Below are 15,602 nucleotides of genomic sequence, written 5' to 3'. Positions count from 1 at the left end.
AACTGGCTGACATCCTGCGCGCGCTCTGGAACACACACTTAGCTGGACCCTATTTTACCACCTTAACCGCGAAGCTGCAGGTGCTGTGGGAGTAGCGACTGCGGGTGAGACCCGAGCTCAGAGACTTCTCTACTCTAGTTCTCACCCCAAATTACAACTATGACCTTCGTTCGCCTTTGTCTCTCTTGTCAAGAGGCAGGTGGAAGGAGACGTCTCTGTCCTTGGCTGAGCCACCACACCACTCGGGCGCCCGCAGTTCCATTTCCCGGGCAGATGCGGAAACTCCCGGGTTAAAATTATGTTCATATCCAATCATCCAGGGGCAGTGGAGAAGGTAGTAGAGTTCAGGTCTTGCGGCTCTGAACTCCAACAGCTGGAGTCAGGGAAATTGTCTTTAAGAGTCAAAGTCAGTTCTGTTGAGGCCTCGGTTGGAAACTAGGGCCACGGGACCCGCTTTTCCCCCATCCGGGTTTGAGAGCAGAAGGAATTTCTGCAAGGGCCTCATGCAGTCTGTTATCAGTGCGTCCTCAGTCCGATCCGTGTGTCCCAGACCAATCCAATCTGGGTTCCACGAGAAAGCCGAAGATGGTTTCTCCTAAATAGTGCCTGAGACCCTGGGGACCCCCGCCTGGTCCCACGGGTATATTCTCTTTCTAGGTCTCCCGGGTCCCTCGGCTTCAGCCCCTTCTTAACCCTGCTCAGGGTTGCTTCTGATTTCTCTAGGTCTCTCTCTCCTCTTCCCATGCTCTAGGGGCTTTCAGTGAGGATAGCCTATTTTAAATGCTTTGTGTGTGTGTGTGTGTGTGTGTGTGTGTGTGTGTGTGTGTGTGTGTTTTAACGGAACTGACAGCGTCCTACCACTCGCCCTCACGGGCATCTGGGGTTCCTTCCCAGCGGGTTGGAGACGCTCCTGCGAGTGCGTCCTGTGGAGTGTGCTAGCGCTGAGGGCTCAGGAGTCTGATGCTTGCCGCGTTTGAGTTAACCTGCCAGCTTCTCGGAGGTCCCCATTGCGGAGGTCACACCAGCGTGGTAACCGAGGGAACTCACCCTAGGGCGACTTCGGGCGACTCTCCTACACCCTAAATCAGCGCTTCTGCCCCTCCCCCTCCCCCTGCCTGAGAAAGAGGTGACTTCTAGTGGTGGTGGTGGGGGGGGGGGCCGCGTCTTCCTTGAAACTCCAGAAAATGACCATGCATTTTAGAGAAAGGTCGTGCCCGCTTCCCAGACTCACCTAGTCTGGGTTGCGGCCAGGATCCTCCTCCCCACCATTCCCCCAAAACTAGCGGAGGGAGAGATGCCAAAGCGGTGGAGTCATGCCGCTGGCTTGGGCACCATTGGCTCATGCCTGGAACACGCAGCCGCGAGTAAGCACATCTGGCGGCCCGCCCAGGCCGCTCCGGACCTGATATGGAGAAAGTGGGCGGGCGGGTGTGTGTCCCAGGCGTGAGAGGACCGGTGAACGCACAGCGGCAGGCTCCTCCCAGAGCTTGCATCACCAGCTTCACCCCCCCACACACCCCCGCCCTCCAGCCGTACTTCGCCCCGCCTTGGTCCCTCCTCTAGCCCTCCTCCTTTGCTCAGTTCTGCTGGTTCTCCCGGGAAGCTATTAATAGCATTACGTCAGCCTAGACTGGTAACCCAGAGTAGACCAGCAAGCTGCCAGCGGGAGGGCTATAAAAGGGGTGATGCAACGCGCTCCAAGCCACAGTCGCACTCCGCGAAGCGCGCACTACACAACTCTCTCCCTGCGCCTCAGCCGGAGCCGACCCGCGAGCCCGCGCGCCGGCTGCGAGTCCTCGGTGCTCGACCGACCGCCGGACGGAAAAACAGCCGGACCCTGGCCGTCACGAGCGGAGACTGGAGGTGAGCGCTGGAAGCTGAGTGAATGAACGCGGCGAGGGTGGCTAGATATCATTCCTTTCGCGCCCCTCTCTTAATCAATTGCCAGAAATCTACGCCAGTCCCTGACCCGCGCCCCTAGTTTTCGACTGCAAAAGTAACTCTGTTTGAATTTCACGGCTGCCGCGGCTGCTCCTCAGTGTTTCGGAAAGTTTCTCGAAAAGTGAAAGAACTTTCTTTTTTTGACTTGGGGCGGGAAAGATTTCGGGTGGAGGAGGAGATCGGGCGCCTGCTCCGCAACCTTCTTGGGAGCGCCTCTCGGCCCTCAACTGCGGGAGGGCGAGGGGCGGGTGGGTGGTGGTGTGCGGGGGTGACCCAGGCGATCTGGCTCGCCGTCCCGCTCCTTTCCTCACTTCTTGTCGGAGCTCGGCTACTTGGAACTGATCTTTCCCAAGTCTACAGGGAAGTGCGATCGCTGAGGGCTCTTGGAAGCGCTGCCGCAGGCACAGAGAGGAATGAATGGGGTAGGGGTGGGTGAGCCGGGATAGTGGAAACGGCCGCTGGGGGTCATCCTGTGCATACCCAAGCCTTTGGAGGTAGGATCGCATAGGGAGCCCAGAGCGAAAGTTGGAATAAGTTTGGAGCTGGTGAGAGCCTCGGTGCTGCGCTGTCTTAGGGCGGAGGGCGGAGAGAACTCGGAACACCGATTGGTGTCGGGCTCCTGGGCCTGGGACTTCCTTTTCCAGTCTCATGGTCTTTTCTCTAGTACCTGTGATTCTCGCTCAAACTTTTCCTTTGAGTTTTCCGACATTTCTGTTTTGCGCTCATGGAGATCCACCATCGGGGGAAGCGATAGTGTGGAGTCAGTTGTATAGATATTTAAGAGAATGCTTGTGATCTAGTGCCAGGACTGTTAGAGCTTATACTGCACTTTCTGTCCTTGAGCTTCGGTGTCCCGGGTCGGGAAATAATGAGCACATAGACACTACCGACCCTTCCTGCCTGTTGAAGAGCACGATGTGGTGATTGGATCAGATTAACATCAAGGTCCTTCCTGGCTGAAGATTTTCAGATTTTAGTGTGATGTAACTGAAAAAAAGGGGCCAGCGAAGGAACTTGAATGAGGAGGTCTGTAACATCACTGGCTCGTCTCTGAGACCTTGGCAGAAAGGGGAGATTCTCTATGTGGCATCTCTGTCCGTCCCCAGCTTTATTCCCATTGGGTCTCCTTTGCCTCCACCCCCCATTTTCTTTATTGGTTACCGGGATTGAACTCGGGGGCACTCAACCATTAAGCCACATCCTCAGCCCTACTTTGTATTTTATTTAGAGATAGGGTCTCACTGAGTTGCTTAGCACCTCACATTTGCTGAGTCTGCCTTTGAATTACTTACTTCCTTTCCTCCTAACCATTTTTCCCCCTTAGTTTCATTAAGTACAAAGATTACATCTACTATTTTTTTTTTTTTTTGGACCAGGGGCATTCTACCATTGAGCTATATCCTCAGTGCTTTTTTTTTTTAATTTTAATTTTTATTTTTGAGACAGGGTCTTGCTAAATTGCAAAGGCTGACCTCCAACTTGTGATCCTCTTACCTCAGACTCCAGAGTGGCTGGAATCACAGGAGTGCACCACTATACCTGCCTCTATCACATATGCTTTCTTACAAATAACGGAGTTGCCAATTCGTTGGGAGAGCCAGAAAAAGAATTGGCTAAATAATCTGAGTGTTCTCCCAATATATCTATTTCAATGTGGATAATAATCACATCTTCTGTTTGGGAATCTTGTCTCCTCAACTTAAGATGAAGAGGAGATTGGTACTACTGCCCATCTAGTTTTGCATCTAATATTTGTTGTAGGATAGTGCTACAACATAGAAGCTCTTGCTTTGAGGGTATCCTCAGTGAGGTGGGGGTTGCAGTCAGTGCCTGGGTGGTTTCAGAGTCAGTAAAGAAAACAGGTGCCTAGGCCCCCAGTGTGGATGAAATACAGCACCCAGCACAGGTGGCAGCTCCGTCCTTCCTGTCTCTCTTCCTCTCCCTCTTCATCCTTATCACTGCATAATTCCTCTCTCTTTATGGCCTTTTCTTCTGTAATCCCTCCCTGTCTTAGTCCTGTCAAAGTCTCCTCCCTGGTACATATTGATCCCTCATCTACCTGGCTACTGATTTTATTCTCTGGTTATCTCCCTGGTTTATCTAAGTGATGGATCCCTTTTCTGATGGAGCAAAGTGAGTAGTGGGTGGGTGTCAACAACTTGATATTGACTGGGCCAATCTCCAGCTTTATGACCTTCCTGAGCCTCAATTTACTTTAATTACAAAATGAGGATCTCACCTACATGACTCTAATATTGGGCATTTTATGATTCCCACTAGATACAGCCCTTGATTTCTAACTTTTAAAAATTGGCTGGGCATGGAACAGGGTCAGTGTCTCCAAGTTTTGCCCAGCCAAGGAGGGAAGAAGGGTATAGCCAGGACACCACGGAAACTTTTCTAGGAACAAATGGTTTTGTGTATGAGAATTGGTAATCTCTCAAGTATGTAACACCAGTGGAGAATGTTTGTGTCAGCAAATGGGGGTGGTGGTGGTGGAATTTACCTGGTGCCTTAGGAACCTGGGGGTTAATCAAAGTACACAAGAGGCTGTGGCTGACCTGAAGTTCTCAAGGGTTCCAGTTAATTCCTGACTAATAAATAGGGCTAACCTGAAATGGGACAGTGGAGTCACAGTAATAATGTGTGTGCATGCAAGACAAGTACTCTACCAACTGAGCTATATCCCCAGCCCCTCGGGTGCTCTTCTTGACAGCCCTTTGAGAGAACTGGTGCAGGCAGACTTGATCTCATTTTATAGATGAGGAGACTGAGACCCAGAAAGCCTCAATGGCTTGTTGGTATATAGGTACTCATCTTGTGAGTGGTAGAGAGAGTTTTGGAAACGTTGTCTCTGACCCTGAAGCTCAGCCTTACACCTCAAGCCTTCAAATAGGCTGGAAGAAAGACCCATACTGAAAGGTCAATATTGGCTTCCTACTACGGTAAGTTGGTTAGCAAGGAGTGCTTGGTGGAAAGAAATGAAAATTAAAAGTGAAAATTCACTGTGTAGCTACCAGGAAATAAAAATCTGGGAGCTGAATTTCCAGTTAAAGAAATACACGAGTGAAGTTTCACTTTCTTGAAAATGATGAAACTCACAATGATATGACATGCTTTCTGATTGGAAACAGGTTCTTTTGTATCGGATCTAAGCAATTTTATCATCAATGTAGAAAGTTAACTCAGATCATCTAAAGTCCCCCAAACATAGTTTTTCTCTTCAATGAAGGGGATGTTAAAGGGCTTCAATTTTCTAAAAATTGTCTGAAGATTTAATTTCATTCTTTGTTGGGAACACAACCAGTGTCTAAGCTAAATCATACCACAAGAGACTGAGTGAAGGACAATCTAGAAAGTACCCCCCCATAGGCTCAGCTTTAGCCTAGTGCAGAGAAAGCCTAAATCTTTACAAATTCTTTATGTTCAGAAAAGCTCAACATTTTTGCAACTCATCTCTGTCCCCAAGTCAGCCCGCCCAATACTTTTTATAAAAACATTCCACACCACTGACTTTCAGTTTATTTCATTAGGACTGCTAAGAAAGAGAGAAAGTTTCAAACAGCAGACCCCCAAGCCCTGAGGGCTCATTAATAAACTTAGCTGGGTGGCAAGATAACACACACTCAACTGCAGTGGAATTCAAGCCTCCCTGGAGAAGGGATCCATCCGGTCCTCCAAACAAAGCCAGCCCAGTGGTAGCTCCAAATTCCATCCCTGAACTATTGGATTTTTAATAGGAGGAATGCATGGGAGAATCCTAAGCCTCTGGCTTCAGAAGCTTAGAGTCTATCATCTGTCCAAGAAGTATCCTCCCAGCATTTTAAGATTATAGGATTAAGTAAGAGAAGAACTTCAGTTTTGAAGCTCTGGAGAAGAATTATATTTCCTGGGTTTCTTTGACTAGTCCATGGTAGCATTCATTGGTCTGGAATTCTTGCCTTGTATCTCAGATCTCCAGTAGGAATTAGAGGTTGGGGTGTTTTAATCAGAAACCTTTCAGATAAAGATGGTGACCAGCCACCCTTCCACGTGTACCTCACAGAGTGCCAGCCAAAGAGCTGGCCTTGGGCTAGAAAGACTCCTGGAAACCTGGTGAAAATGACTCAGTTAATTGTTATTAGCCCCCTCTTATAGAGGAGAAAGCCATTAAGAGGTACAGTGGAGACATACTATGTGGTCTCACATCTTGATTTCCTGATCTCAGTCTGGAAATTTTGTGAACAGAAAAGCCCATTTAAATGTAAGTTCTTTAATTTAGGCAACAGTTAAGTATGTACCCTGATATATAAAGATCAGCAATTTATTCCTCCCTTCTCTTGTTTCAGTTCCAGGCCTGTCACCTGCCCTTTCCCCACCCCAAATTCCTTTGATTTTTGTTTGTTTGGGGGTACTGGGGATTGAACCCAGGGGTGCTTAACCACTGAGCCATATCCCCAGCTCTTTTTATTTTTTATTCTGAGATGAGATCTCACTAAGTTGCTTAGGGCCTCACTAAGTTGCTGAGGCTGGCCTTGAACTTGGTGATCCTCCTGTCTCAGCCTTTCAAATTGCTGGGATTACAGGCATGTGCCACCACACCCAGTTTGTTTTTGCAATGTAAAATAATATGCATGTTTTTGCAACATAGAGCAATATTCGGTTTTGCAGTGTATACATTGTGGGAATGAGTTCTAGGGCCAAACAAACCTAATTCCAAATTCTGACACTGCTCTATAATACCTCCATGACTTCAAGCATATTAGTTGGTCTAAAACTCAGTTTATTCATGTATAATTTGGGGCTGGGACTAAAACCACTGGGTTCTCATAAGGACTAAATGACATAAGGCACATGAGGTCTGGAATGAAGGAGATACTCCTTCAGAGTTAGAGATTTGCCAAGGAGCTTCCTGTCTGGCTGGGCTGGGCTAATGACCACAGATCCCTGGATTGAGAGGGTTGCTCCATGGGACTGCCTGCCCAGATAGTCCTCATACTACTCATTGCTCCTGAGAACCAACTGCAGGGGAGTCCACAACAGGCAGGGACTTACAGGGGATTGGGATCATGGAACCATTGCTATTTCTACCCTTTATTTTCCTTTTGTCATCCCTTTGGGTTCCCTGACCCAATATAGCATGACACAGGAGAATGGGACCATTTGATTTGACTACTCCATCCCCCTCTCATTTATTCAGTTGGACAGTGTCCATCCCATCAGGCACAGCTGGACTAGGCTGTGGGATGGAGTAAACAGCAGACTCCTCCCAGCTCTGGAGGAGCTCTTGACCATTCACCAGATGAAGAGTTGAAGTGACTGACCCAAGTTACCTGTTCCTTAATGCTGGAGCCAATTCTAGGACCCCCTCCACCCCCAGCCCAGGTCTTTCCCTATACCTCAGGGTTCAAGGACACCTCCATACAAGTGCCCAATCTCAGCTCCTGACTTTTCCTTACTCTGAGGTCTTTTGCTGACCTTAATATTAAGAAGGAGCTACTTGTTCCCTCGTGACTTGAATCCTGGCCATCGCCACCTGCTGCCAAGGACTGGAGCGAAGAAACACACCCAGCTATAGTTACCTTCCTCATTCCCATTATTTGGATCCAACTTTCTGGGGAAAAGTTTTAACCATAGATTTGCTAAATCTAGTGTCCCCCACTTCTTGCTTTTACTTCCACTCACTGGTAGATTCATATTGACTTCAGGTGCCTTCCAATTTCTTTTTGAAAAGAGACTGAACATAGGATTACAAAAATGGTCTGATTTTTTTTTTTTTTTAAAAAGATGTTCTTCCTCTTTCAGGACTAAGGCTACATTTGCATATGTGCACACCAGCCAAAACTAATAACTCTTGGAAGAGTTCAGAATAGCTTGAAATGTCAACCCTTATAAACTTCAATTAGGCATTTTATCCACGTCACTGAGCTGTGTATTTTAAGAACCTGTTTTACTCAAAATGAGAATGGCATGAAATGAAAACAAAACAGAAGCCTGACGGCTAATGGGACTTTCCTCAGGGAGTGGGCCGGGCTCTGGTGTTGGGGGGTCATAGGTGGGGAGAACTTGATCCCATGCCCCAGAACCCCTGAAGCAGTTTGGGTTTCAATGTGTCTTTCAGCAAAATGATGCTTCAACACCCAGGCCAGGTCTCTGCCTCGGAAGTCAGTGCCTCCGCCATCGTCCCCTGCCTGTCCCCTCCTGGGTCACTGGTATTTGAGGATTTTGCTAACCTGACACCCTTTGTCAAGGAAGAGCTGAGGTTTGCCATCCAGAACAAGCACCTCTGTCATCGGATGTCCTCTGCACTGGAGTCAGTCACCGTCAGCGACAGACCCCTGGAGATGTCAGTCACAAAAGCTGAGGTGGGTACTACCACATTCTTGCATATGTTTTGGGCACATTCACCACATGCTGCGTATTCTCTAGACTGGGGGGGGGAGGGGGGCTAGAGTTGGGAATAAAGCAAAACTGCTGCTCCCAGGGAGCCTATTTTCTACTGTCGACCGATAATGTGAAATAGATAAATCAAATGCAGAGCATGAGACAGGTGCAAAGGGAAAAGCAGAAAAGGGAACGGGGGAGTGGGGAAGGATGGGGTTGTTGTTTTAAATTATAAATTAGAAGGGCAGAGATGGCGGCACTAAGGTGGCCTTTGTGCAGGGACTCGAGGGGAAGATACTGTGACAGTCTGGCAAAAGAGAAAGCACCAGTGAGGAGCGTGGTCAGTGCCAGGTGGGCTGTGTGGCAGGGTGGAGTGGTGGGAGAGGGGAAATAGGGGCAGATCATGTTGGGCCTTATAAACTGCTGTGTAGATATAGCCTTGTGCCCAGAGTGAAATGGGAAGCCATTGCACAGGTTTCTGTGCAGAGGAGTCACATATTCTGACATATTTTAAAAGATTTCCCTAGTTATTCTGTTGAATGGGTGGTAAAGGCAAGGAGGGGTGTGGAGAAATGAGACAGGGGCAGCCTCCCAGGTCAGTGAAGGAGGGCCTGGGTCAGGAGGGAATGGTGCAGCTGCTGAGAAGTGTTTGGATTCTGGATCTGACTTGGGGATAAATCTGCTTTACTGATAGATTGGTTAGGGAGTGTGGGAGAAGGAGGACTCAAGGATGACTCTCAATGTTCTGGCCTGAACAGCTATAAAAATGGAATTTCCATTTGCTGCTGAAAATGAGGCTGCAGGAAGTCAGGGAAGGCAGGTGGTACAAAAGCAGGAGTTGCCTCCTGTTCTGTTCGAACTGCAGTGAAGATATGGAGCAGATAGTTGCATATGTGGGCCTGGAGTCCTGAGGAGTATGGGGGTAGAGATATAGAGCTGGAAGGTATCAGCATATGGACATTGAAATCCTGGGTTGGGAAGATGTCACCTTCTGTATCAAGTCTTTCTGAAGAAGAATGTAGCATGGTGATTTCTTTTTTTTATCACTAACAGGACCTAAGGTTTCAGACAATGAATCAAGGACCAGGTAGCCAGCCCCACCCTTCCCTATAGCAATGCCTACAGCCTTGGTACCAAGTGTATGCTTAAGTTCATGTCTGTTTCAGATGCTTGCATTGTTCTGTACTTGGCAACCTTTCATAAGATACCTGGAATAACAGACATAGGAGACATGATTGCTGGGGATGCTGTGCTGGCTCAATGATGTCAGAGCTGGGATCTTGCAATTTTGTTGGCCTTCCCATGATGATTGCCAGATGGGACTATTGCAAGCTTACTTAACTGGCATGATTGCAAAGGGCAAAGGGCAGTGGAATCTGCCCTGAAGAACTGAGTTTAAAAAAGGTTGGGACTAGGGTTGTAACTCAGTAGTAAAGTGCTTGCCCAGCAGAGAGCTTAGCTGATAGCATTCAATGAGTGGTAGCTAGGACTATTTATAATGCTGTGGCCATATAGCATCATTAGGGGCATTAGCTGTGTTCCCAGTTAGCCTCAGAGGGACCCAAACAACGTTTACCAGTGCTCACTCAGTCCAATGACACTATCATTGGGTTTTTCTTTTTCTTTTTTTCTTTTTAAAAATTTTTTTATTTTTTTATTTGTTTTAATTAGTTACACATGAAAGTACAGTGATCTTGACATCATACATTTGAGTCAGATGGGATATAATTTCTCATTTTTCTGAGTGTACAGGTTTCAGAATCACATTGGTCATGCAATGGGTTTTTCTTTCTTTCTTTCTTTTTTTTTTTTTTAACCATTTGAGATAACTGGATAAAATCGAACTAGTAGGAGAGAAAGGAAGAAAGCTTGGAAGGAAACTTGGGGAGTTCTCCGATTCTGTATTCACTTGACTTTGTGATCTTAGGTCAGTGTGACAAGTAGATTAACATATTAGAAAGAGAATGCACCAGCAGACATGGTTGAGTAGTAATTCCCACCTTCAAATAAGACACACACCCATCAAAGCCATAGGCATCCTGTATATCTGTGCATCATGAGTCTGCTTCCCAGATCCCAGTCCTCTCTGGAAAGGTGACATGGTGAACAAGGCAGCTGTGACAGGAAGGAAGGGAATGGAATGCCTGGGTTTATGTTGTGTGTAGCTTACTGGTCTGGGGGGCGAGAGCCTCAAAGGATTCCTGGGGACTCCTGGGCACATTTCAACTGGCCACTCCGTGCCTCAGTTTCCTCATTAGTAAAATGAGGGAGCTGGACTGAATGGGCCATAGAGAGCCCTTCCATCTGGACAGTTTGTGACTCTGTTTTCAAGAGCTTCCTCCTGAGCAAATGTGAATCCTCTTCCACCTGTCCAAAATGTCTACAGTGTTGCAAAATAAATATCTGTAGGGTTGCAATATCTTGAGGAAGATATTGATGGTGAAATTAATAACAGTAACTAAAGCTTATATAGCACTTAGTATAAGCTAAGCCCCACGCAAAGCATTTCATATATATTAACTCATTTGATCCTCATCATGGTCATAGTAAGTAAATACTATTATTGATCCATTTTACAAATGAGAAAACTGAGGCTCAGAAGAGTAACTTGCTCATGGTTACTAAGTGGTGACACTGGAATTCAAAGCCAGTCTAGTCTACAGCCTAAGTATGTGCCTGTGTGGTTCTGGGACTCAGATGTAAATGGTAGACTTTCCTCTCCCCATAATTCTCCCTTGGGCTTTGCAAGGCCTTCTGCCCAAGCAGTCAATGTTATTTAGATCTAAGGAATAGTTACAAGTCAGTCATGAGGTGAATATGGCATCCCAGACCTGCTAGGTCTGAGGTGTAGCTCCTATAGCCTTTTCCTTTGTCCAAAGCAGGGACAAGTGACATGACAGGGTCTGGCATCAACAGCCTAAACTGTCACCCATTTAGTTCACCATCTCAGCTGGACTTTGGTCTCTAAGCCAATTCAGTGACTGAATGATACCGATTCCTCATCGGCCCATGGACAAATTCAGGGTCTGAGTGAACTTCCACAGAGGACCACATCCTAAAGCAGAATAGGGTTTTTTTCCTCCCAGGATACTGAAGGCTGGCTCAGGGTGAGGCATAGGGGAGGAAGTGGTGAGTATTTGTTGGCTAAACCAATGGATGGGTCTAATTTACCTCTATACATAGCACCTAAGCTATGGGCTGATTCATGGCACTTTGGTTGAGAATGGGCTCTTTGTCTAGGAGCTCTACCAGCTGCTGATTTCAGAAAGGCAGTACCTGCTACTCCAGCTGAGGATGGAGATGAATGAAACTGCCCTTGGGTCTTGAATCAAAGAACAGGCAACAGGAGAGGGTGGCTAAGGGATGATCCTGAGGTTGTTTCTGGTTCTAAGGGAAAGGATGTATTTCCCAAATAGACTGTCCTCCTTTAAATGATTAGTTAGTCCCAATAGTTATGAATTTAAATATCAACATCTTCTTTCAAAACCCATAGATATTTTTAGAGTAGGTTAGATTTTAATTTACTAATATTGCCAGTATAATTCTATTTTAGTACTTTGGTTTTCATTATTCATTCTCAAGTGTGTGTGTGTGTGTGTGTGTGTGTGTAGTAGAAGGGTTTCAGGCTGAAGTCTAAGGCTTTATTTATTTATTTTTTCCTGAGTCCCATGGCATTAGGGCTGTTCCATTTTGCCAGATTTTTTTTTTTTTTTTGGTACCAGGGATTGAACCCAGAGACATTAACCACTGAGCCATACCCATTTTTTAATATTTTATTTAGAGGCTGGGTCTTGCTGAGTTGCTTAGGGCCTCAGCTAAGTTGCTGAGGCTGGCTTTGAACTCACAATCCTCCTGCCTCAGCCTCCAGGGGCACTGAGATTACAGGTGGGCATCACCGCACCCGGCAGTTTGTCAGACTTTGCTGGCAGTAAAAGGCAGTGTATTTGAGGTGGGTGGCATTTCATGATGAGATTAAACGTGTGTCTGTCTGTTGGATCTTATAGGTAGCTCCTGAGGAAGATGAAAGGAAAAAGAGGCGACGGGAAAGGAATAAGATCGCAGCCGCCAAGTGCCGAAACAAGAAAAAGGAGAAGACAGAGTGCCTGCAGAAAGTGAGTCCCTGCAGCTTTCCCTGCTCATTCACTCCATCCCCCACCAGCCTCAGGTCACTGTCAGAAGAAGGGCTTCCTGGTAGCAGAAAGGCCAGTTGCCGAATGAGTATCAGAGCTGTTAAAACAATGGATAAGGGTTTGGATGCACAAAAAGCAGGTGTGTGAATTAAAAACTCCAGACTCCAGAGTCCCAGCTGGTCCATACATGCCCAGCAGCTCCCAGGCTGGGGGATATGCCAGCCAAGTTAAGGAGTCTTCACCTGCCCATTGTCTCAGAAAGGAAACTTGCCGCTCTCCTTTGGCTCACTATGAAAAGCCTTAAATTAATCTCTTCAAACAAGTTATTTCCTGAATCTGCAAACACCGGTTGCACTGCTTCTTTGGGCTCTATCTGGTTCTGAACTCTGCTGTCCTCCCAGCTCATCCAGTGGTCTGAGCCAATTCTGCATGAGGCTGGCAACCTGGGGAAACACCAGGGGAGCAGCCTGTGTGGGCAGGTGGAACAGACCGTGGTGCCTACAGTCCTTTCATTGGCTGTGTCTGCTCCCCCAAGTGTGGACTGGCCATGGAAGAGTCTTAACCCACAGGTCCCTGAGGGTTTTGCAGATGGCTCCAGGGTATTGGTGGAAATGAGGAAATTTTGTGTTGCCATTTTTTTTTCTGGGGAGATGAACTTGTCCATGAGATCAGTGACTTAACCAAAGACCAAGAACCATGAGTCTTGGATTTCTCCCTAGCTTTTCAGGTCCAGATGCCCTTACATATGGGGCCGAGGACTCATGCATAGTTCGTCTCTGGATCATTGGTCCTGTTGCAGTTTCAGTACTATAGCATTCAGCCTACCTTGGAGGCATCTCCAGGGCTTTTCTAAAGGGGCCCCTCAAGTTCAAAGGCTTCTCCAGGGTCTGTATTCTTTCATTCCTAGTGCTGCTCTTCCATCTTTGTTAGGGGATATTTCCCTCTGCAGATTTCTTGCAGCTTCATGAGCCTTGAGGTGCCCCAGCCATCCCCCCCACTGCCACCCTGTCCTGGCTGGCTCTTCCTGATCTCCCTTCCTAATACCTCTTTTGTTTGTCCCCCAGGAGTCAGAGAAGCTGGAGAGCGTGAATGCCGAACTGAAGGCCCAAATTGAGGAGCTGAAGAATGAGAAGCAGCATTTGATATACATGCTGAACCTGCATCGGCCCACGTGTATTGTCCGGGCTCAGAATGGGCGGACTCCAGAAGATGAGAGAAACCTCTTTATCCAACAGATAAAAGAAGGAACACTGCAGAGCTAAGCAGCAACTGGGAGTCCTCATCGAATACTCCTTTTTCCACCTAAAACCCTGAAGCCATTGGAAAGCCGACTTCCTGTGCACCTCTAGAATCCCAGCAGCCGAGAACCACTGAGGCAGGAGGGCCCATGGTGACTCGAGAGGGCCTTCCCACTCTGCTGCAGAGTGAACTTTGGACCAGGTCAAGAGCATCCTCTGCCTCAACTCCAGGATTTAGGCCTTGACGTACTGGCTGTTCTTAGATGTTCCAGATGGCCCCTGATTAGGGTCCTGCCTGCTTTCATGTGAGTTCTACAAGAACCAGGATGCCCATCATTAGAATTCAAGCAAAAGGGTCTGTACCTTGGATGGGTGGAGTGGCGCCATCTCCTCCATTACAGCTGCCGCTGTTGCTCATAGGGGACATGGAGTGAGAACAACATTTATTGAAGTTGTGCAATGGCCAGGGTTGTGCTTTCTAGAGAATATGCTGTTATGTCCTGGAATTACTGTGTGCAAGGCATTCGTTTCAAAACTAGGCATTATGCTCTTTTGATGTTTGTTTCGTACAACAGTGGTGTGTGACTTTTCCGTGGTTTTCCTCAGATCTGGTTTCTGAGAGTCTGGAGGGTCCCTTGCCATGGGCAGTGTCTTACAAAAATGTTCGGGTGGCCAGAAGCGCTTGCCAGGCCCGGGAGAGCAGAATCGTTGTCTTTTGGCCAGCAGAGCAGGTCTGGGTCAAAGAGGAGGCCTCCTTTTTCCCTTGGCACCCAGGTGTTAAGGGAAAATCCATGGGCCTGACAGTGGGTCCTCTGTTGCAGGCTCAGTTACAATGTCACAGGAAGAATGCAGAAAGAAAGACTAATTTCCAAAGGGTTAGGACTATCCACTCAGTGACTTTGTCAGGAGTTATTTCTAGTGGAAGAGCCAAAGAATATTCCATTTTCCTTTCCTTGTGGTTAAAATCTGATCAGTGGAGACGCAGGTTTGAAGCCAGGGGATACCCAGGCTTTAGCATTATTGGATGTTAATGGCACTGTTTTGGTCATGTATCTGTTTTAAGAAATCTGGCCCAGAGCATTTGCAGCTGCGAGAGGTCACTCACACTGCCCACAAGGACTCTGGCTACTGTCTGATAAAATTCTGATGTTTCTGTGAAATCCTCAGAGTGTTTAAACCTTCTTAATAGTATCATTACAATTTTTTCTGTAAGAGAAAATATTATTTATCCTAGTATCCTTAACCTGTCAATATAATAAATCTTGGAACCAAGATGTGGTCAACGTTAAGTGTTATACTCGTTTCTGTGTTTTGTTTTTTAGGCTCTTTGTTGTTGAAAAGGTTACCCCCACCCCAGCCACACATACCTCTCTTCTCCCCATTGTGGGAGATGATTTAGTTTTGAATATTATCCAAGTGTCCTCCTCCTCTGTCTTTGGGCTCCAATAGGTAGGTTAGTTGACTTTCAGTCCTCTTTCTCAGATCTCTTATTGATAATCCCCGGAACACAGCACCTAGTTTATCCTAGTTAACTGGTGCTAACATAGAAATTAGATAGATTTAAAATCTGAGTTATAAGTACCTCAACCATCAGTTTCTCAGAATGTACAAATGCATAAAACACATTTCTTGTTCAACTTGAGCCTTTGAAAACTGACCTGCCACAGCATTCTTCTTAAAGTATCCACTTGAATTATATCTGTTATAACATCCAAATGTGTGTCACATTGTGGCAACTATGTATTTTAAAGATCAGAAAAGAATGGGAAGGGGGATAGAGAGGAAGAAAGAATAATTTTGGACAAGATGGGTATGATAATTCAGAGAAAGGTATTCTCCCTTATTTTCTGGAACTGCCTGGACACATATAATACAGGCTAGAAATAAAAATCAGCCACTCTGCTACCTTCACGATGCTGACGTCATTAAC

At 46.8% G+C, this 15,602-nt stretch overlaps 1 protein-coding gene across 1 annotated transcript; it reads left to right on the top strand.

Moving 5' to 3' along the window:
• Positions 1–1,672: 1,672 nt before the first annotated feature.
• On the top strand, positions 1,673–14,951 carry ATF3 (activating transcription factor 3). Its single transcript, XM_081298436.1, has 4 exons — positions 1,673–1,863; positions 8,042–8,285; positions 12,309–12,416; positions 13,499–14,951. The coding sequence occupies exons 2-4, from the start codon at positions 8,046–8,048 to the stop codon at positions 13,694–13,696; spliced, it is 546 nt and encodes a 181-aa protein (XP_081154562.1). The 5' UTR covers positions 1,673–1,863; positions 8,042–8,045; the 3' UTR covers positions 13,697–14,951.
• The last annotated feature ends 651 nt before the right edge of the window (positions 14,952–15,602 follow it).

The sequence above is a fragment of the Spermophilus citellus genome, assembly GCF_964194105.1.
Source record: "Spermophilus citellus genome assembly, chromosome: 6".
Taxonomy (NCBI): domain Eukaryota; kingdom Metazoa; phylum Chordata; class Mammalia; order Rodentia; family Sciuridae; genus Spermophilus; species Spermophilus citellus.
This window is presented reverse-complemented; position numbering and strand designations above follow the sequence as displayed.

Excerpts from the sequence above, each read along its gene's own strand:
- ATF3 (XM_081298436.1), top strand. The coding sequence starts at position 8,046 with ATGATGCTTCAACACCCAGGCCAGGTCTCTGCCTCGGAAGTCAGTGCC. Across the intron at positions 8,286-12,308 it reads TGTCAGTCACAAAAGCTGAG|GTAGCTCCTGAGGAAGATGA; the intron begins GTGGGTACTACC and ends TGGATCTTATAG. Across the intron at positions 12,417-13,498 it reads AGACAGAGTGCCTGCAGAAA|GAGTCAGAGAAGCTGGAGAG; the intron begins GTGAGTCCCTGC and ends TTTGTCCCCCAG.